General features: G+C 40.3%; 1 protein-coding gene across 2 annotated transcripts in view; it reads right to left on the reverse strand.

Annotated features, from left to right (window-relative positions):
- Positions 1-21,965, reverse strand: part of FILIP1 (filamin A interacting protein 1) — a 197,820-nt gene that overhangs the window by 39,946 nt on the left and 135,909 nt on the right. For both annotated transcript variants that reach the window (XM_082405046.1, XM_082405045.1), the window contains exon 5: positions 21,096-21,274. In XM_082405046.1, coding sequence (XP_082261172.1) covers positions 21,096-21,274 — 179 coding nt within the window. The remainder of the gene's footprint in view (positions 1-21,095; positions 21,275-21,965) is intronic.

A 21,965-nucleotide genomic window follows, 5' to 3' on the forward strand; every position in this document is an offset into this window, starting at 1 on the left:
ATAAATAAGATTTGTTTAAAATAATACAGATGTGAAATAAGTAGTGAATTAATTTAAGTACATAAATCACTGATAGCAGTGCATTCGCATGCATTTATTTACTCAGAAAAACAACACTCTCCCTTTTTAAAATGGCAGTAGAATTTATTGCCATTGTATCTAAAGGTTTTTTTTAAAAGCTTTTAAATATAAGCATATGTGAAATTTCACTAAATACTTTAAAAATTATGTTGATGTTTATCTAATAATTACTTTATCCAGTTTTTAAATAACTTTAAAGCTAATTTTAAAAATAAAAAGTCAAAACAATAAGTAAAACTCCAAAACCCCAGACTTAATTTTGTATTGATCCTGACTATTGTTGACCAAGAGAAAAAAGAAATGTGCACGCGCCTTTCTGTTGTGGAAAGGATATTTGGTTTTAGAAGCAAACAGAAGTTCATCCAGTCACATGGAATTAAGAATACAGGCAGATCGATGTAGTGAACCCAAGATTTTCATCACAGTTGAACTCAAGATTTTTGTCACTTTAAACACAGAGACAAAATATTTACAATCAATGTTACACAAAATTAAATCTACACAAATGAAAACCATACCATCTGCCCTTATGTTCAAATTTCTGTACAACAGGTCGTATGAATCTGAAATCACGCTATAAAAATTAGATTTTGGCCAAGTGAAGTTCTTTTGTGAAAGACTTACACTACCCTCCAGCCCTACTGAGCGCTAAATACAAGTTATTTATTTTATATACTCTGCTAAATTCAGACAATGTTTTTGGCAGTTTGAAAAACTACTAAAGTTGAACTTTTTACACAATTGTTTAACACAGTCCAAATTTTAATGCCATTTACACTTTAAAATAAAACCTCCTGTCCGCTTTGTTATTCTTGTTATCACTGCCACACTGACTGTTTCAGAACAAAAACGGCTCTCTTTAGATCACTGTACAATCTAATTCATTGCCAACTTTTACAAGCCTTCTCTGCATATGCAAAGAGAGATCTGCAGAAAATCCACATAACAATAACAAAAACCTCGAAAATAATATTTTCACCTCGAATTAGTTTTTTGCTCACCAAGAAATCATAAGTTAGAAGAGACATTTACAGCACATGGAGAGGTTGTTAAAAGCCTTCAGAACATATTAGTAGGACTGATGGCAGCAAGATAAGAGATTTTTCCGTTCTTATACAAACTCCCCAAGTTTCTGTAGGATGAGATTACTGTTCCCCTCCATAGAAAAACAGGAGCACGCTTCATACCGCAAGTCGCATGTTGGCCAGTTCCAATCAAGGAGTCTGAGGTATTAAGGAAAGTCTCAGTACGCTGGTCATTTTCAAGGGCTGTCACCGTCCACGCTCAGTAAAACCTGTAGCCGAAAGTTGAAAGGTTGTCGAGTTCTTACAGCCCTGGTCAGATTAGTCAAGTCTCTACAAATGTCCAAACTCAGCTTCCAAGATGCTCTTCGCAACCACACTGAGAAATGAGTTTACTGCCAAGTAAGCCTATGACCAAATGAAGTGCGCATGGACCAAAGCAACTAGCTTTGCTTAAATCAAAACAGATCTTGACTTCCTTACCTTAATACTAGGAAGCATGGTAGCTTTTGTTTTTGTTTTTGTTTTTTATAAGGGGGTACTGAAGTTTGTTCAACAGCAGCAGGCCCTGCTCAGCTCCCTACTCCACAGGGATTTAACCGTCACATTCCAGCCCTGTCATCAGAACAATGAAAGGTGAATGTTGTGCAAAACAGCTCGGGACCACTAACTGGTGATGTCATGCCTCCCTTCCACGGTTCATTATTGTGCAGATTTACTTTGGTCCGTGAAAAGGGGTGGAGCTGCCCAGGACGGGAAGGGAAGGCAGCTCTTAAGAAGCGAAGCCAGTGAATGGGAATTACGCCCTACACTGAGGAAAATGCGTTTGGGGAGGGGGTTGAAGTTGGGGAGGAGGAAAAAGTTAAAGAAAAGATATGCATAAAATGTCAAATGGGCCTCACTCCTGATTTTTCAAACTACTTAAACTCCATACAGCTCTATTCAACACGTGCTGGAATTTAACTAAATAGGGATCCCACTAGAGCCTTATCTACGATTCAGCCAATGGGAGGAGATTCACGTTTCAAGCAAAGTGCCAGTTAATTTACATGTTATCTAAATGAAAACACTACAGCGTGGGCCAAAGAATGCCAGGTACCCATTAGTTTAAGGATCATTGTGTCTTAAAAAAAAAAGTTTTTTACCTGAATTTGTTTCTTTCCTAAAAGTGTTTTGAAATGGCAAAAAACTATGGCTATCCACGCAAACAAAGCTGAGTACATTCAGCCAGATTTCAAGGAGTGTCTGTAACATCATTCATGCAAATGGTCTCAAAATCTTCTAACACCTTCAGACTAGTTTTTCTCTCTTCTCCTTCTTTTAGTCTCTCTTCTTTCTTTCTTTCTTTCTTTTTTCCTTGTTTCCTTTCTTTTCTTTCCTGAGTCTGTGAGTGAGTGATAATTCAGCCAAAAAACCATTAGGTAACTTAAAAGTTCCAGTATAAGTTTTTCTAACCCATATGTATAGAATATGTATATCATCTGTGTTAAATTCTGTTTTAATTATAGAATAAAAGCATATTACCAGATAAATTAGTCAAATTAACTTTGAAGTTAACAGAATGAAATGTTTGCCGAGCGTTTTTTTAAAAAAGAATTTTATTTATTTTTGGCAGCGTTGGGTCTTCGTTGCTGCGTGTGGGCTTTCTCTAGTCGCAGCGAGCGGGGGCTACTCTTCGTTGCAGGCTTCTCATTGTGGTGGCTTCTCTTGTTGCAGAGCACGGGCTCTAGGCATGCGGGCTTCAGTAGTTGTGGCACGCGGTCTCAGCAGTTGTGGCTTGCGGGCTCTAGAGCGCAGGCTCAGTAGTTGTGGCGCACGGGGCTCAGTTGCTCCGCGGCATGTGGGATCTTCCCGGACCAGGGCTCGAACCCGTGTCCCCTGCATTGGCAGGCGGATTCTCAACCACTGCGCCACCAGGGCAGCCCCTGCAGAGCATTTTTAAGTCCTCAGATAACTTTTATATTATATTTAAGCTATTATGTTATGGCATAGAAAAATATGAAAGAAAAATAAGTTAAAGATAATTGCTTTCTCACCTCCCTAATGTTCAGTCATGCCTTTTGCTTTAAGAACATGTCTGTCTCCTTAATAGCATGAACTAAGTGTAATGATTAGTGCATGTTGCAGGGTCGCAGGTCTGAATAAATGTGTTTTGATTATCGAGTTATTTTGGTAAAAGTCACATAAAGCAACATTCATGGTTAAGGTAAAATGATAGATATTGAACCAATTAGTTGTTGTTTATGGTTTTTTGTTTTTTTAATTTTTTGGAGGGTTTTTCCCAACTGTTTTAATATAGATGGGAAAAACTGAAATTCAAGAAGGAAAGAAGAAACTGTGGCCATCACCTGTTGTACGCAAGTTCGAGTGAGTGTTGCAGAAAGGGCCTTCTTGGCAATTGATAGACCCAAGGTTGAATCTTGGCTTGACATCTACCTGGTAGGTCACTAAGAATATGTTTTATAACTCCCCTGGCTTCCGTTTATCCAGCTGTATAATAGAGATATGGATTCTAACTTACAGGGTTATTATGAGAATTAGATAAGACGATGTGAGTCAAGGCCACAGAATCTGGCAATAGATAATTCATAATATGCTTAGGCACAGTTTACTCATTTTGATAATAGTAGGCACTTGGCAAAAATACAAATTTGTGGTCTAAATTTGACACAGACAATACAAATCCAAGCTGCAAAAGGAAATGAAGGAGTCAAGATTGATTATATAGTCAAGTGGCATCTTGCATTCAGTCTGCTTCTGGTTATTCAAGCTTGAGTTATAATCCCAGGGAGTCATTGATTATGTTCAAAACCATATCAAATCAATATTTAGAGACACATGACAATAGAAAAGTTTTATCACCTTTGAAAAATCATTAAAACAAATGCTATAAATGTCAATCACAGAAGTGTCTTTTTTCTTCCCTGCTTAATACCACTAAATAGTTACATTCAAAATTAATTTAAAGCCCTACTATTAAGGCTCTCCTAAAATAGCTGTATTTATCATAATTAATTGAGGTTCCCTGGACAAATGACATTATTTATTGAAGTCTCTTGGAACTGAGAGGAAATGTTTAAATGGGCAATAGAACCCTCTTTAGAGTTACAGTAGCTAGAAACGTCCCAGTATTAGATCCTGAAGGGCAAGGGCCACACCTTTTTTTTTTTTGAGCTTTATTTATGTATAATTGACAAATAAAAGTGTTAGATATTTAAAGTGTACATCGTGGTGATTTGATATACATATACATTGTGAAAAGATTCCCCCCATCTGGTTCATTAACACATCTATCAATTGTATCTCTCTTTTTTTGGTGAAAACATTTAAGTTTTACCTTCTTAGCAAATTTCAATTATACAATACAGTGTTGTCAAGTCACCATGTCTTACATTATATCCTCAGACATTATTCAACTTATAGCTGAAAGTTTGTACCCTTTTACTAACTAACCTCTCCTTATTTCCCCCACCTGCTCAACCCCTGGCAATCACTTTTCTACTTTCTGTTTCTGTGAGTTGACTTTTTTTTTTTTTAGATTCCACGAATAAGAGATTATCATGCAGTATTTATCTTTGTCTGGCTTATTTCACTTAGCATAATGCTCTCAAGGTCCATCCATGTTGTCAAAAATGACACAGTTTCCTTTTTTCTCACGGCTGAATAATATTTCGTTATATACATATATACATCACATCTTCTTTATCCATTCATCCTTTGATGGACACTTAGGTTGTTTCTGTGTCTTGGCTGTTGTGAATAAGGCTGCAATGAACATGGGAGTGCAGATATCTCTTTGATATCCTGTCTTCGTTTCCTTTGGATCCCAGAAATGGGATTGCTGAGTCATATGGTAGTTCTATTTTTAAATTTTTTGAGGGAACTTCCTACTATTTTCCATAGAGGTTAAACCAATGTACATTCCCACCAACAGGGATTCCTTTTTCCCATATCCCTGCCAACAATCATTATCTCTTGTCTTTTTGATTATAGCAAATCTAATAGGTATGAGGTGATGTTGCATTGTGCTTTTGATCTGGGTTTCCCCAATGATTATTTCATTCACTCATTCTGAATTGGCTGCCCACCAAGGATCAGGCATTGTGTTAGGCACAAGGGATGGGGTGTGAACAGGACAGACAAGGTCCCCATCCTGGTGGAGCTCAAGCTACAGTGATAAATGCCCTGAGGAAAGGGAGTGGGGTGTTTTCAAAGAAGGTGACAGAGGGCAGGCGACCTGCTCTGTGAAGTCTTTCCCTAAGTCAGTGACTCTGGAGGCTAAAGGATCAAAAAAACCGGCCATGCAAAAAAGCAGAGGCAGGGGTTCTAGGTGCAAAGGCCCTGGAGTGGGAAGGAGTGTGGGAGGTTCTAGGCACAGGAAAAGGCCAGCGTCACCAGAGCATGAAGAGAGGAACCAGGTCCACTCAAGTGACCGGTAGAGGGAGTTAACATTTGAAGTCTCCTTATCAGGAGTATGTCCTCCAGAGGCAGCTCTGATAAGATATAAGTGCTTCAACGCGCACTAGAAGGTTTTCTAATTAGCATGAGGAAGGTTAGAAATAATTTTTTTCATCAGTGAAATGAGTGATTCAAAATGTGCGGCACTTCCATCCTTGTAGAAATGAGACATGAGCACCTGGTGAGCCCAGCAGAATTATGTCCTTGGAGTGTGGCTCTAGACTCAGGCCTCCATCTGGTCCTTTGTCCCCCAAGCTTAGCCTAGGATTCCATCACCTAATTTAACTAAAAAATTAGCTGATCCTGTAGCTAGAATATTGCTGCCTCTGCCTGATTAAACCTTTCAGGTGGGGAACTTGTTGGCATGTCTGCAGGATGGAGACTGAAGCTTCACCAAGCTGAAAAGCACTGCTTCCTAATAAGTATATCTGTAGCAAAATTCAGTTAGACAACTGCTTTCATCGTGCCATACCATGTGTCATTAGCTACCAAAATCTTCTAATAAGATTTGACGATTGGAAAAAAGCAAGTTCTCTTGGCCCAATTTGCCACACCATGGTAAGGAGTTGGGTTTTATTCTGAAGGATCTGATTTACATGACTAATATGTAGAGACTGTACTTGGGGGTTGGGAGCACAAGAGTGGAAACAAGATGTCTGAAGGAAGCTTTTACAGCAGCCCAGACAAGCAATGCGATGGTGGCTTGGATAAAGCTTTATCTTGGACTAGGACAGTGGCCATGGTTCTGGTAAAAAACGGACAAATTCCAGATAGAATTTGAAAGCAGAATCAATACAACTTACGGGTGTTTATATATGGAAGGCTGAGAAAAACAAGGATTAAGGATAATTGCTAGCATTTTAGTTCGAGTAATTAGATTGCAGTACCCGTTGACTGAGATGGTCACAACCAGGAGGAAGAGATTTGCAGGAAGAAACCAAGAGTTCCATTTTGGACACTTTAAGTTGGAGAAACCTATTAAACATCCAAATGAACTGGTCAAGTATGAACATTCACTCAATTATAATTTACTCAGTGAATTAGATAAACATTTTTGTTTAAAGAAGATTTGTAATTTTCTTTTCTATGAATGATATACAACCAAATGGAGGGTCCCCCTGTCTCAAACTTTTTAGCATGTATTAACTGAAATGTGTACTCAAATGTAATCTAATGCACATGGAAAGTATTATTGTGATTATGAGTCCCCAAGTCAAGTTTTTTTTTTTTTTAATTTTATTTATTTTTGGCTGCGTTGGGTCCCCATTGCTGCACGTGGGCCTCTTCCAGTTGTGGCGAGTGGGGGCTACTCTTCGTTGTGGTGCACGGGCTTCTCACCACGGTGGCCTCTCACGCTGCAGAGCACGGGCTCTAGGTGCACGGGCTCAGTAGTTGTGGCGCGTGGGCCCAGCCACTCCACAGCATGTGGGATCTTCCCGGACCAGGGCTCGAACCCGTGTCCCCTGCATTGGCAGGTGGACTCCCAACCACTGTGCCACCAGAGAAGTCCCTCAAGTCAAGTTTTAAATGTACTGTGGGTGGAGATCTTCTAAGACAATCATAACTTATTAGAGCACTGGATCCTGGAAACAGAGTATCTAGGCTCCCACCTTCTTTTATTTATTTATTTATTGATTTTAAGATTTTTTTTTTTTTTATATCGACCATTTTTTTAAAGTCTTTTACTGAATTTGTTACAATATTGCTTCTGTTTTATATTTTGGTTTTTTGACCATGAGGCATGTGGGATTTTAGCTCCCCAACCAGGGATTGAACCCGTACCCGCTGCATTGGAAGGTGAAGTCTTAACCACTGGACCACCAGGGAAGTCCCTCCCACTTTCCTTTAAACATCAAGGTGATCACTGAGCATCATGACCTGAACAAGTGGCTCTTAAAACCAGTTGCTTACAATTGTTCCTGTAATATTGTGATTTGTAATAAGAAATATATATTTGGTCTTCATCCTGATTCTGGCACAGAGCTCCTAAAACCCTTAGAATTTCCTAAAGGATGACGATAATAAAGGTGTCTTGTTATGTTAATGAGGTGACTTTTGGAAAGCTCCTAGGTAACCTAAGGATTGGAGGGTTCGAATTTTCAGTTCCACCCCTTGGACCTTCAGGGAGGGGAAAGAGACTGAAGATTGAGTTCAATCACCAATAGTCAATGATTTAGTCAACCATGCCTATGTAATGGAGCCATCATAAAAACCCAAAAGAATGAAGCTTCTGGGTTGGTGAACACATGGTAATTTGGAGAGAGCGGCGCACCTGGAGAGGGGCACAGAAAATCTGCACCCACCCCCCATATTTCACCCCATGTATCTCTTCCATCTGGCTGTTCCTGAGTTGTATTCTTTTATAATAAACCAGAGATTTAGAAAGTAAAATGTTTCTCTAAGTTCTGTGCAAATTAATGCAACCCAAGGAGAAGGTCATTGGAACCTCCAATCTATAGCCTCTTGGTCAGAAACACAAGTGAACAGGAGATAAAGAGGACATGTTTCCTGAACATTTCTGAGAAAGATCTAGTTTAGCATATGGCAAGCGGGACGTTTCTCAGTGTGTGGGCGATCACTGGGATTGCCAGTTCAGTGTGCTTTTATCTCAAGAGACAGGTTTTGCAGCAGAGAAGGTTGTGTTCCAGAACTTTGAGAAGTGGATGCACTGGGGGGCTGGAGTGACAGGCTGGGAGAAGAAAGCCATAGGATGTTCTAGAAGCATTGCACTTGCATTCCTTAGTTGGGGCAGGAGAACTTTCTTCCAAGATCTCTCTCTGGAGGTTTGGTCATGGTGTATTAAGTCTGGGCAGTAGCTCTACACACATTTATCTTCTTCTTTGGGAGAAATATAATCCAAAGCTTCTCAAATATGACAGATTGCAGAAGTCAGACAAATCTGTGAGCATTGGAAAGCTGAGCAAATCAGAAAGTACTGGAGGGAAGGATGACAGGTATATATAAGTGGGTAAAGTAAGAACACTTGCATCATTAGAATACTGCAGGATTTGGTGACATTGCAACGAATGACAAAGACTAGGTAGACCAGATCATTGTCCCTTTCTTTTTTTTTTTTTTTTAATTTATTTATTTTATTTATTCTTTTTTGGGGGGCTGCGTTGGGTCTCCGCTGCTGCGTGCGGGCTTTCTCTAGTTGAGGCGAGTGCGGGCTACTTTTCTTTGTGGTGCGCGGGCTTCTCATTGCAGTGGCTTCTCTTGTGGAGCATGGGCTCTAGGTGCACGGGCTTCAGTAGTGACTCGTGGGCTCTAGAGCACAGGCTCAGTGGTTGTGGCGCACGGGCTTAGTTACTCTGTGGCATGTGGGATCTTCCTGGACCAGGGCTCGAACCCGTGTCCCCTGCATTGGCAGGCGGATTCTTAACCACTGCGCCACCAGGGAAGCCCCTCATTGTCCCCTTTCTAAAGCACACTGGGTGCAGAACAATCAGAGCTCACCACTTCCAGTTTCCTTCACAGTTCAGGTCAGACACAAGTGCTTCCTTAAGCATTTCAGAATAAAATAAATGCTTATTTATTTTAACTCTCAGTGAACTCCTATAGGATATTGAAAACTATACGGAAAATATAAAGCAAATCCTTAAGGTACAGCATTTCTGAACTTAAGAGGAATGAGTTAAGATTAAGTAAAGTTGACCTGTAGTTTGCAGTTGAAGCTCACATTCAGCCCCTGAATATTATTTGAATAGTTTCTTAGCTAAGAGTTCTCATCCAAGAGCTGAATATGTCATGATCGAGCATGAAAGACCCAACCTTTGATTAATTTTTTCTGTTTAAACTTTTCACCTCCATGAAGTACTTTCCAAACACAAGCATTCTTGGAAAAAGAGGGTACACTTGGTCAAGAAGCCAGAAAGGAACAACCTCCAACCACTGAAAACACACCTTCCCAAGTTCCAACTCCCTCTCTGAAATCCAGGATTTGTAATGCTAATCTGAGTACCTTCCTCCATCCCGGAAAAAAAGTAAAAATTATTCATTGTAGGTGCTAAGAAACAACACATTTTTCCAGCACTTTCTTTTCTTAACTCTTTCTTGGTGTCTGAATTTGTGCAAAAAAAAAAACCTTTTGCCTGATATTTATTATGGCTGCCAATTTAGGGCAGCATTCCCAAGGCTTTTCATTCCAGAATAATCTTACTTATTACTTTTCAATACCTTATTTTGTCCATGATGCTGAAATAAACTATCAGCTCAATTAAAAACTCAATCCAACTAGTTTGAAATTTGGGGACCAAAAACAGCCAATCAGTTGTTAGAAATGTTCACTTTTAACCCAGCTGCTTTTGCAACCTGGATTCAGGTGTTTTCTTTGGAACTTACATATTTCACTAATGCTTCAATTAACTAAAAAAAAATCTATAGGAGATTTTGGTTTTGTATTTTCTAACATACAGAATGCCTGTCAGAATTGATCAATTGCCTGGCATTACAACCGCCTGGATTACAATTGATAGTATCAGTGTATTGATAGATCAGAAATAATTTTTAAAAATCTGTCACTACATTAGGAAATTCACTGTATTTTTGTCACTTGGGTAGACTCTGAGGCTGTAGTTATTTTCTTTTTAAATTTTTATTTATTTATTTATTTGTTTATTTATTTGGCTGCGTTGGGTCTTTGTTGCTGCACGCGGGCGGGCTTTCTCTAGTTGCAGCAAGCGGGGGCTACTCTTGGTTGCAGTGCGCGGGCTTCTCATTGCAGTGGCTTCTCTTGTTACAGAGCACGGGCTCTAGGAGCGCGGGCTTCAGTAGTTGTGGCGCACGGGCTCAGCTGTTCCACGGCATGTGGGATCTTCCCGGACCTGGGCTCGAACCCGTGTCCTCTGCATTGGCAGGCGGATTCTTAACCACTGTGCCACCAGGGAAGTCCAAGGCTATAGTTACTGATTGAAAATTTGTCAATTAAACTTCCATTCTAGCTGGGCTGATTGTTATTTCTTAATGATTTTCATTGTGTGTTTCTTAAAACTTACCATCTGCTCTAGTTCCTGAGAGCTCTCTGAATAACTGTGAAGATAGGCATGAAATTTTATTTTCATACATATACTGTACCACTTACAATCAACTTTTTAATCCAAAAATTATAAGCCAATCTGCATTAGACTTTCTAAATAAGTGAATTTGTATCTGGACTCCATTTAATAACCCATAATAACTTCTCTGAAAAATACATGCATTTAAATCACTCAATTTTATACACTACTAGGTACAAATCTTTAGTTTTTTTTCTCATTGTTTTATGCAGCTGTTGGGGAAAGAAAATAATTATTCCCCAGGTTATTCTAGTAAATCAGTCCAAGTTGGGCTTAAGCTTTTATTCTTTTCACTATATAAAATGTGTTGTCACTTCTTTTTAACGTATTAATTTTTTAAATATACAAAGTTATAGAAAAATGGCTGTAAATTTATGACCTCAGCAAAGTTACTATAGCAGTTTTTCTTCCAAAGGATGCCAATAGTTACCACATATTTTACTTCTCATAAAATTTTATGTGGCTAAAAATCATAATACTGCTCTTTTTTTTGGAGAAAGTAAGTCATTTTCTTGCTATATATTTTATTTCTCAAATATAATTTTTTATTACATGGGATTTATCTATCCGTTGGAAACTTAAAAAGTAAATGCTAAATCTTCCCTTGACATAGGTCAGGACAGAAAAAAATAGCCTTGGCTATAACATGGGCAACTGTCCCCATGTCTACAAATAAATTACCTATCCTATACATAAAAATGACTATAATAATAGCCATTCCTAAGAGACTCAGCTTTTTCCAACTGATTTAGAATGCCATCTTTAACATATATTAAACTTCTATATCTACCATAATCTATTTCTAGAAATATATCAGCTCCATTGATCTGTCCATTCATGTACCAGTGCCACACTGTTTTACTTACTGTGGCTTTAAAATGAGTTGTTTTTTGTTTGTTTGTTTGTTAGTTTTCCTGATAGGAAACTTTTCTTCTCTACTACTTTTCGTTTTCAATATTTGACTATTCTTGTTTGTGTATTTTTTATATGAACTTCAGAATAACTTCATTTAGTTCTGATGCTTAAAAAAAAACCTGATGGTGTTTTTATTAGGACCACATTAAGTTTGTGGATTAATATATGGAGATGACATCTTTACAACGTTGAGTTCTCCAGTCCTAGAATGGTAAGCCTTTCCATTGGTCTCAATCTTTTTCATATCTCTAGGTAGCATTAAAAATCTTTCTTTACGCAGATCTTTCACATTCTTAAGTTTATTCCTAGATAGTTGATATTTAATATAGTTTATATTATTTTGTCTTTTGGAAATATGAAAACTATTGATTTTTGAATATTGATTCTATGTAGTTTTGTACCCTGCCACCTCACTTTATAGAATTCTCTGTTTGTAGTAGGTTTTCAGTTTTCCTGAGTCTACCTACAATCTAAATACAAAACAACTACCCCGGGACAACAGTATAGTTTACTTTTCCAATACTTTGCATTGTTCTCAGAACATCTTAGTCTGAGAAAATGTAAACTGTGATTTAGTGAAATCATAGTTTTCCTCTTAGTGTTTGATACACAGGTGAGCAGAAGAAATGATCACTATTAGGCAGTAAACTTGTAGAAGGGGCTTTATATTCATTACCTCATGAACATAAACAACTCTATGAGATAGGTTATCCCCATTCTATAGATAAAGAAACCAAGAATCAGAGAGGTTAGATAACCTGTCCAAGAGTTATCTAACTGGTCTAGTAAGTGGCAGAATCAGCATTTGAATTCAAGGCTCTCTGGCTCCCAGTGAAATGCAGGAGATTGAGAAAACAACTGTCTCTAGGTTACAGATTTTGAGGGGGTCAGGTACCATGTAGCTAGAGTAACCCAGGGAAAGAGTTAACTGGCTGTAAAGGTTAGACTTAGATCAGATGATCCTCTAAATTTCACAAAACATTAGTAAGCACACCTTCAGTACTCTGGAACCAGACACAACACTACATTATTTCTCTTTAGCACACACCCCGATGATTTTACTAACGAAGGGGGTACTAACTGCAGGCCTCAAACTCATGCGTGCAAGAAATACAATTATCTTCATATTTCTGTATCTCTAGGTTTCTTTTATGGGCTCCCATTCCATTTTATTTAATTAATTAATTAATTTATTTAATACACCAGCGGGTCTTTCCTCCTGTATCACTGAGGTAGGGTCAGGCTGAGCTCCTGAGAAAATACATCTGCAGATTCACTGAAGGATGGGTACGTCAAGGGTAGGAGCGTGTCTGGCTGGGGCAGTTACAAGCACGCGGGCCGTCGAGGCTCAGCAGCCCGCTTCCTGGCTTGGGTCATCCTTTCGGCAGTGGCGGCTCGGACCAGGCCAGGCCCAGCCACCTCACCTGCTGCCACCATCAGCGCCACTGTCCTCTTACACTGGCTAGCGGTCACCACCACGGCCGCCACCTCTGCCTCATTCTATTTTATTTCAGTTAATTCTGGGTAAACCCAGTCAAGTAAGGTTTTCCTTTGTAAATTTAAAGACTCCTCAGTCAAGTCGGGGTCTCCTGAGTTAACTCTAGGGCTTCAGGACCCCATGTCTGGAGTTGGGGCTGAGTTCTGGGGCCATCAGGGGTGGGGGGAGGTCATGTAGACATCGTCCTTCCACGCTGGCATTCTCTGAGATGCACATTGTGGTCTCTGGCCTCAGTTGCATTCCTGCTCAGATTGCTGATCCAAATGGGTCACAGTTCTGTTCTCATTCCAGCCCTGAATCAGCTATTCCCGTGGCCCTTCAGAAACACAGGCAAAATCTAGATATTCCTTTAGGGTTGCAGGATACTGAAGCCATATCAAGCTCTCTCCAATTGGACACGTCAGACACCAAGTTTTACTCTCTTTCTCTTGAGTTATTGGAGGGAGAACCACAAGTTTTGCCATGCCCTTTGCTATTTGCCCCCCTCAAATTCATATATTGAAGGCCTAACCCCCATCGTGATTATGCTTGGAGATACAGCTTTTAGGAGGTAAAAAGGTTAGGTGAAGTCATAAGGGTAGGGTCCTCATCTAATAGTATTGGAGGCCTGATAAGAAGATCTCTCTTCACGTACATGCACAGAGGAAAGGCCATGTGAGGACACAGCGAGAAGGTGGACGTCTGCAAGTCAGGAAGAGAGGCCTCACCAGAAGCTGACCATTCTGGCAACCCTGATCTTGAACTTCCAGCATACAGGACTGGGAGAAGATAAACTTCTGTTGTTTAAGCCATCCAGTCTATTTTGTTATGACAGCCAAAGCAGACTGAGACACCCTTGGACTCTACCTAGTAATAGCTCCATTCTCAAATTCTTCACACCCATATATCTGGGGTTTATATTACTCTCCACTTTTCCTTCCCCACCCCCACACCCCAAATAAGCTCAGAACAGAGCCTCTTCTTTTGCACTGGCTACTCCCATGACGTAGACCTCTCTTGCTGTCTTGCTTCTCTCTTAAAAGAAGCATTTATCTAAACAGGAAAGGAGGGGTGATAAAAATTGAATCAACTTGATTATATATTCTTTCTCAAGCTACACTGAGATCTTTGCTTCTGGAATCCAGAAGAGAAGCTATTCACTTCTCTCCTTCAGCTATGGCAAGTTTCCCTTGAAGCTGTGATTGCTATTGGCTGGCTGCTCTAATGAGGACCAGGTCACAGGGTAAGAGAAAAGATTAGGTTAAAAAACCCAAGTATTATCATACTGTAGTAAATTTCTATAACAGCATCGGCAAATGAAAATGTCAAAGCTGTAACAATGTTATACTTGAATGACAGTCTTTAGGTGGTAAGGGACAGAGTCACCCAGGGAGTTCTGAGAAAGAATACCCCAGAGGGAATCAGGCGCAGGGAGAAGTGGAAAATTGTGCATCACTGTGGCGCATGCACCTGCAGCCTTAGTAACCCTAGAGCACACGCTTGTGACCCAGTGCTTGGCACCCCTCAGACAGATTGGTTCAGAACTAGAGAGACTCTGACAAGCTGACCACCTCCCACTAGTGGGCTCTCACTCTTTAACTCTCACATTCAAATTCCAAATACCGCCCTCTAGTCTCACCTCTCCTAGGACTTTTCTAGAATAAGGGGTATCAAATACCAGGACTGAGGCATTCTTACATGCTAAAATCTTAAGCAGTGAAATATGTTTCTTGCCCGTTGTCTCTCAAGACCTCCCTTTCAACGCTATTCCTTTCTTATGGTCAATGTACTTTGATTATTATCCCACCCCTTTGAATAATATCAGAGTCCTTCCTGGTTCAAGTTCTGTTGCTGTTGTTGTAAAAGTCCAAATATGTTGAATCTAATTAACTAAAATTCTCAGTTAGCCGGGTTAAGCCCTAAGATCCGGAAAACATCTTCACCATCCTCTCAACAATAAAATACAACCATAATTGACATTTAGATTTGAATATAATCTAATAGGCCCTGAGGTTGTAACATACAGAGTCACCCAGATAGCAGCACTACAAGATCCTGAAATCTTCAAATATGACTTAACTGGATTTTGTGGTATATTAAAATTTTTCTTAAAAAAGTAAAATGTATTTGAGAAATATCTTCTATAACAGTAAAAGTAAATTAATTCATATCATAACCTTTGATTAGTTAGAAAATCATGTTGATCAGATAACCTATCTTCCCTGGCATATCTGTTAAAAGTTATATTACTAAAACTCTGAAGAATCTTAGACCAGAGGTTGCTAACTCAATGACCTTGAGAATGAGAACACTATAAAGCTTGGGAAAAAGATCATACCCACCCAAGACTCATCATTTTTGTACAGATGGGATCTGGTGAAATGCACCTCAAGGGCATTTTTAATGGACTCGTTCATATTTCATCCAGGGGGTGTCTAGTTAAGAATGAGTAGCAGGCTCCTAGTTCTACAGTGTTGATAGTAGATATGTTAATATCCTGGGTCTTTTAAGAGGACCAACCCTCTTCCAACTCCCATCTTCCAACTTTGGGAAGCTATCTTTTTGAGTCACTGATTGCCTGGTCCGTTAGGTAAGATATAACATCACTTCCTTTACACTGTCCCCACCTACCCCATCCCCCAACACAAACACCCTAGCTATGCAAAATCAAAATCACCTCAGGCTCCTTCATTTCAATCACATTTTCCAGTAGGAAGTGGGATTTGCAAGTTGCAAGGGTGAGAGCCATTGGAAGGTAGAGTTTGATCCTGGCGTTCTTTCAGAAAATCAACCATAAAACATATTCTTTCTGTGATTGAGTCTCTGAATTCTAATTCCTCTTCTTTCTTAGAAGCTGTCTATTCCCAGCAATTTTCTTGGTCAGCAGTTTTCTTGGTCAGGATATTGATAGCAGGTGGCATATCTCAATGACAGGTAAAGGTCTGTGAATTCGAATCCTGAACCTGCAAACAGAATGGATGTGCCATCCACAGAGCCAACATTTCAAGTCATCTTTTCTTCCTCCAAACGTTGGAGAAATGAAGTGTTCATTTCAATCAGAAGGTAAGAACTTGGAAGTGGAAAAGGTTTTTTTGGTTGTTTGTTTGCTTGTTTGTTTGTTTGTTTTTACTGTAGGAAACTCAGTTCAAACACTGATTCTTCCAATTAACTGTTGGCAATTGACCTTGGTGGAAGGAATTTAACCTGCTTTCCCATCTTCTAAATAGGGATAGTAACTATACTTCATGCAGTTTTGTAAGGATTAAACCAGATGCGTATGTGTCCAGCGTATCGGGGGGGGGGGGGGGCGGTGGTGGTCAATGAAATCTAGCCCAGCTAGTGAGCAGCGTGTAGCTGAGGGCTAAGCAGAGACAAGAGGGCTCCGTTGTTTCCTGCTGATATGTTCCACCTATTGATTACTTTCCACATGATCAAACTTGATCATTTACACATCAGCAGCAATCTTTTTCTACAAAGTGCTTTATTGTGCTTCTCCACGCTACCAATGAGAAAAGTCCATTTTATTGCGATAGTTTAGAGATACGGCATCTAAATCTGAGAAATTTAGGGAAAATATGCCAGGGAACCAGATGTGCATCTTTTTCTATAAAGCGTGCCAAGAATATCTCCCAGGATCCCCGGCCGCTAGAGCCACTTTTCACAAACTTGCTCTGACCGGTCATCCCCACCGCAGGCAAGCGCGATGGGGCAGCTCGTCCCACAGGCCACCAGGCCTAAAGGAACAATACCAATGGGGCTTGAAAGTTTCCCCTCCATCAAGCCCCTGTTCCTGCATTCTTTGCTTCACAAGTTAAGAGATTTCTCTCGAGATGCTGGTTTGTAGTTTTTTTAAAAAATGACCCTATACTTGGAAGCCTTGCTGCAATATTATATGATGATGTAATTATTTATGTAGTCCCAGCTGAGCCTATAGAATCCAAAAGCTTTCAAATCTATATCTACAGTTATAGATTTAGACAGCCCTCCCCACATCATTTACACACACACACACACACACACACGTACACACATCCCCCTCAAATATTTCTTTACATTCCAAAGCACTTTTTGATGTAACTGTATTCTCTCTATCCTGACATTCTTGAAGCAGCCCTAGAGAAAGTGTAAGATTAAAATTACAAGTCTTGCAGTTCACACGGAGAATAAAGCATAAACTCTGAAGGTGATCTCATGTGCTCAGAATTATGCCTTTTAAGGTCAAGTTGACTCAAAATACGGACCAAACAGAATATAGCAGTTAGAAAGGGAGCTTTCTTTATCTAATCTTAATTACTGCAATGAAGGATATTTTCACCTATATTTCAAACAATGCTAGTTAAGCCAATGAGTTTTTTCATGCTATTTCCACTTTTTAATTTGGGAATATGACTCTTTGTAAAAATAAATAGCAGTAAATGATGGTAACAGATTATGATCAGTCTTTTGGTTTAGAATAAAGGAAGCCCAGAACAATATATTGTCCATTTTAGGCACTTAATTTGTGGAATTTTTATATAGGATGAATTTAACAACTCCTGAAAAGTGAAAAATAACTTCTGCTTAGTTTTTACACTTTCAGGGTCTAGGTCAGTGGCCATAACAAGGAGGTAGCTTGGAGGGGTGCTTTATTTAGCTCCCCCATAACCAGCATCAGCCTCCCATCAGAATGCAACAGAAGTAGAACACTGTGTGTGCTATTCAAACTCCGCTCCAAAACAAGTCCCCAGGCTGCTCCTTCCAACAGATGCTGTTCCAAAGCTTCTCCAGTCTTGACAGTTGAAAGACACCAGTGGTCCAAATAGATCTGTTTATATCCTCCCGACAACCATCATTCTGCCTTTTAACATTCTGTGTCATAGTTTGGACATAAGAGCTTGGAGGTTGGGAGCCCACACACACACACACGAAGAAAACATAAAACAAGACATTCTGCCCAAGGGACTCATTCGTACAACAGTGCTGGACCAGTGGCCTGCACTGTCGTCTTAGTTGAGCTACATAATTTTTCTGGGCCTCAGTTACCCAACCTGTAGGATGAGGGACTTGAAAGGGCTTAACTCAGAAGTCTTTTGCAATACTAGTCAAACCAAGGCTTTTTTTTTGAAAACCAAGGATTTCTGGTTTCATCAAATATCTGAATCTGGATAGCTACTGATCCTGTCTGCCTGGGTGCCTTTCTATTACCTTTAACCATTTTCCAGAGGACGTGAGAAACCCTTACAGAGCAGGGCAAGTACAGAGAACGGAGGCTAGATGTTCTGCATGTGTGGGGGGTCCCCTGGGTCTGCACCCCCGTCCACCCATGGCCACCAAATCAGAAAGCTGTCTAGGTGAAGGCAGCCTGCAGAGTCACACGCCCAGTAGAAACTGGGTGAGTACAGGGAACAAACAACTTGGGCTTATCTCGTCTCACTTTTTTCCTTCCTTGACTCGCGCTCACAGGAGAAATAAAGGGAAATGTTTCTGAAGGAAAGTTCTTGGCTCTCTCTCTCTCTTTTTTTTTCACAAAAGGGACTTTTCCGGAGAAAGAGGGAAGGGAGTGCAAAACAAAGAGGCAAACAAAGGACTTGGAATAGTCTATGCCAGAATTCCCACTCGGGCTCGGAAAAACCAGCTCTCTATCAGCAATAGCCCAGCTTCCCCTGCAGGGGCTGCGGCCGAGTGGGGCGCTGGGGCCTGGCTGAGCCACGGCCCAGGTCCTGGTGGGGACCAGCCCCCGGTGACATTGCCCACAGGAAAGAAAGCCCCGGGGTCAGCAAACTGCCATCCCCCATAAGTACATCTAATTATGACCGCTTACTTCAAAAAGAGGATTTAACCCAAAGCAGATTTAGCAGGGCCTCTTCCAAAGGGCAGCAGGAGTCCCAGGTCTGACCTTTGAGAAAATCCTAAAGGCTTCACTGCCCAGGGAACTCAGCAAAGCCGGTCACCGTGGACGCCTCAGAGAAATTCAGCGATGCCAACTTCAGTTATTAGGGTCCTAGTGAGGGTGTTTAATTTAGCATAACGAGTGTCGGTCAGCATGTGCCCAGAGCATGTGCACTGGTGGTCAGTCAGGGGGTGGCCTGGGCAAAAACATTGACAGGAAAATATATAAAGCACTAAAGTATAACCTGTTGAGTCAAAACTACTGTTTCAGAATCTTAAAGTGGTTGGATATTTAGTGAGTCAAAGATTCTTATCTAAAACATGTACAACTGGTGACATATCTCAGCGGTGCTGATCAAAGTATGAAAAGCATCATGATATATATATAATTTTTAAATTCTGCTTTGATTTTTAAAACCTCCTACATAGCACTTTGCTCAGGAGAAATCGTTGTGTAATTGCTCTAGTAAAATTAAACAGCTCCAAAGGAGGGGCATGGGATTGGAATTGTTAGTCTTGAACTGGTCAACATGAAGTTAGTAAATAAATACACTTGGGACAGGCTCATTGTATAATGAATATAAAAGTACTTTGTGAACTATAGAGCTCTCCATCAAGTGTTATTATTTCAATTATTCTCACAGTACACAAATACTAGGAAAACAAAAAAGAAAGAAAAAGAAACAGCTGGGTAAGTACGGTCTCTCCATCCACATACTTCATTTAAACCTACCACTCTGTAGGTGAATTCACCTCAGCCATTTAGCTTAGGTGGGAAATTGTAGAAAAGGCAGACATATCTGGTTCGAGACCAAATGATTTACAAAGTGATCAGAAAATATTAATTCACACAGCTGGTTCTTTAAAATTATTTGATTTCAGATCTTTTAAAGACATATCAAACAAGTTGCTACTCTCACCTCACCACATTCCAACACAGGACACCTAGATATATGTAATTTACACCATCATTAAAACCTTGTTTGCAATACCTATGCTTGATGTTGGAAAGTTCATGGAGGTTGAGGAGGTAGAGTTTATTCTCACTGTTTGGTTGCCCCAAAATATCAAATTGGACCATCTATTTGTCCAAACAAGAAGCTGATAAACTTGAGCTTCCAGCAGCAGAAGACAGACTTAAAGAAACCGTAAGTGGAGGGTATTGTACATAACACTCCAGCCATTGCTCCCTTTTCCATTTCTCCTTCCTCAAGAGATGTACCAAGTCCAATAATAAGTAAGCATTACCAATAACTTAAAAATTTAACACAAACCTGTTGTTTCATGCTTTTATTTACTTTCCTATTGAGGTAACTTTTTCTGGCAAATAAACGAATCTGGGAAAACCAGATCTCCTTTTTGTAACTAGATATAGCAAAGCTGGGACTGGTGAAGCTCTTTCCCAATGGCTCTTAATTTGCAAGTCCTAAACACAGACGCAGACACGCTTGGTAACTCAAAGCGTCGGGATTCAATGCCATTGGTTTCAAAGACTGTGGAATTCACAGATGTAACCATTCAGCTGAGGGGAGGAAAAGGAGAGAATAAGCTAAAAAGAAGATGCTGAAAAACTGGAGAGTATCAAAGAGTTCATCACAAAGCGTTTCAATTTGAAGTCTCTGCTTCAAATGTGCTAATCCCTGGTCTGAGAAAACTACCTACAGTGTTCAAGGCTCAACGCTGAATTTTTGTTTTGTTTTCTTTTGTTCTACACTGAGTTTTAACAGTTACGCAACCCTGAAAAAGTTAAGCAGGTAATTCTAGTCATTAAGTAATTCATACACAACCAAGTAGTAAGATTTTCTGTACCAGTTTTAAGAATGAATAGGATTCATTTAAAATGATGATCATTTGTCTCACTGAATAAGTGGATTTTAATCGCAAAGAGAAAAAGTATATTATTTCTAATAGAAGGCAGTTCGTAGAGAGGCTTTTCAAACGTAGGTGCTTCGTTGATGAAGTTAAAACAGAAGCTCCCTTAGTTTGTGGCTTTTCTGGCTTTTCACATCCTAGTGGGAATGTTGTTGCCGTATTTATACGAACCCCCAACATGCTCACATTAATGGTTCCAAGCAAAGTCTGTCTCACTGTCTGCAAACCGTTGGGAAATTAGGCATTGGACCCCGGGCACGTGTCCGCGGAGTCACGGGTGGAAATCTGATCCAGGACGGGAGGCGCAGGACGAGAGCGCCGCCCTCCGGGATGCGCGAGCGCAGTTACCTCTCCCGCTCCTGCTCCAGCAGGTTGGTGAAGTCGTCGCTCTTGTTCATGTAGTCTGTGTGCTTGTGTTTCTCGTTCTCCAGCTCGTACACCGTGCGCCGGTGACACTTCTCGGCCAGCAGCAGCTGCTCTAGCATGCGCCGGTAGGTTTCCTTCTGTTTTTCCTCAAGTCTGTCCAGCTGAGGAAGCAAACATGGGAAAGAGCTTAATATTTTATTTCATTTACGTAGGGCTCTAAATAATTTGTTTGCGTTGGTCTAGTGATTTATTACCCGTAGGGGAGGACCTCGAGTCTGCTATTCTCTGCCATTTTCCCCATTCCATCATTTTCTCTAGGCCTGTTGGATTTATGAACTAGCCACAATAGGGCTGCAGTAATGTCTGGCCTCTGGCCTTTTTCTCTGTGAACATATGTGTGGTTCCTAAACTTTCAGGAGAGCAAACTCACTGTTTCAATGAGACAGCGAAGCCCTATACTCAGAAAGAAAGAGAATAGCGTCTGGCCTGATCTCAGAAAAATGAAGAGCTCAGCAGGCACGTGTACCAAACTCCTCCCCTGGGAGGAGGAAATTATCCTCATTGCAACCTTTTTTTTTTTTTTCAAGGCTTGCAGTTAAGTGCATTTCTAGGAAAAGTATATGAAGGACCCACAATCCTCTTCTTTCAAGAGGTACTAAATATAGGGAGAATCTCAGAACTTGCAGAGCGCACATATCTCAAACTAAAAGAGATCTTATCAAATATCATTACAGGGCTTTTTGTGTCTGTTTCTCCCGCCAGGCTATAAGATCTTTAAGGGACCATATGCCTTGATCATCTTTTTAGTCCCTGGTCCCTAGCACAGCACCTGGAAGAAAGTAGGAGTTCAGT

This window comes from Balaenoptera borealis (assembly GCF_965194805.1).
Source record: "Balaenoptera borealis genome assembly, chromosome: 9".
Classification (NCBI taxonomy): domain Eukaryota; kingdom Metazoa; phylum Chordata; class Mammalia; order Artiodactyla; family Balaenopteridae; genus Balaenoptera; species Balaenoptera borealis.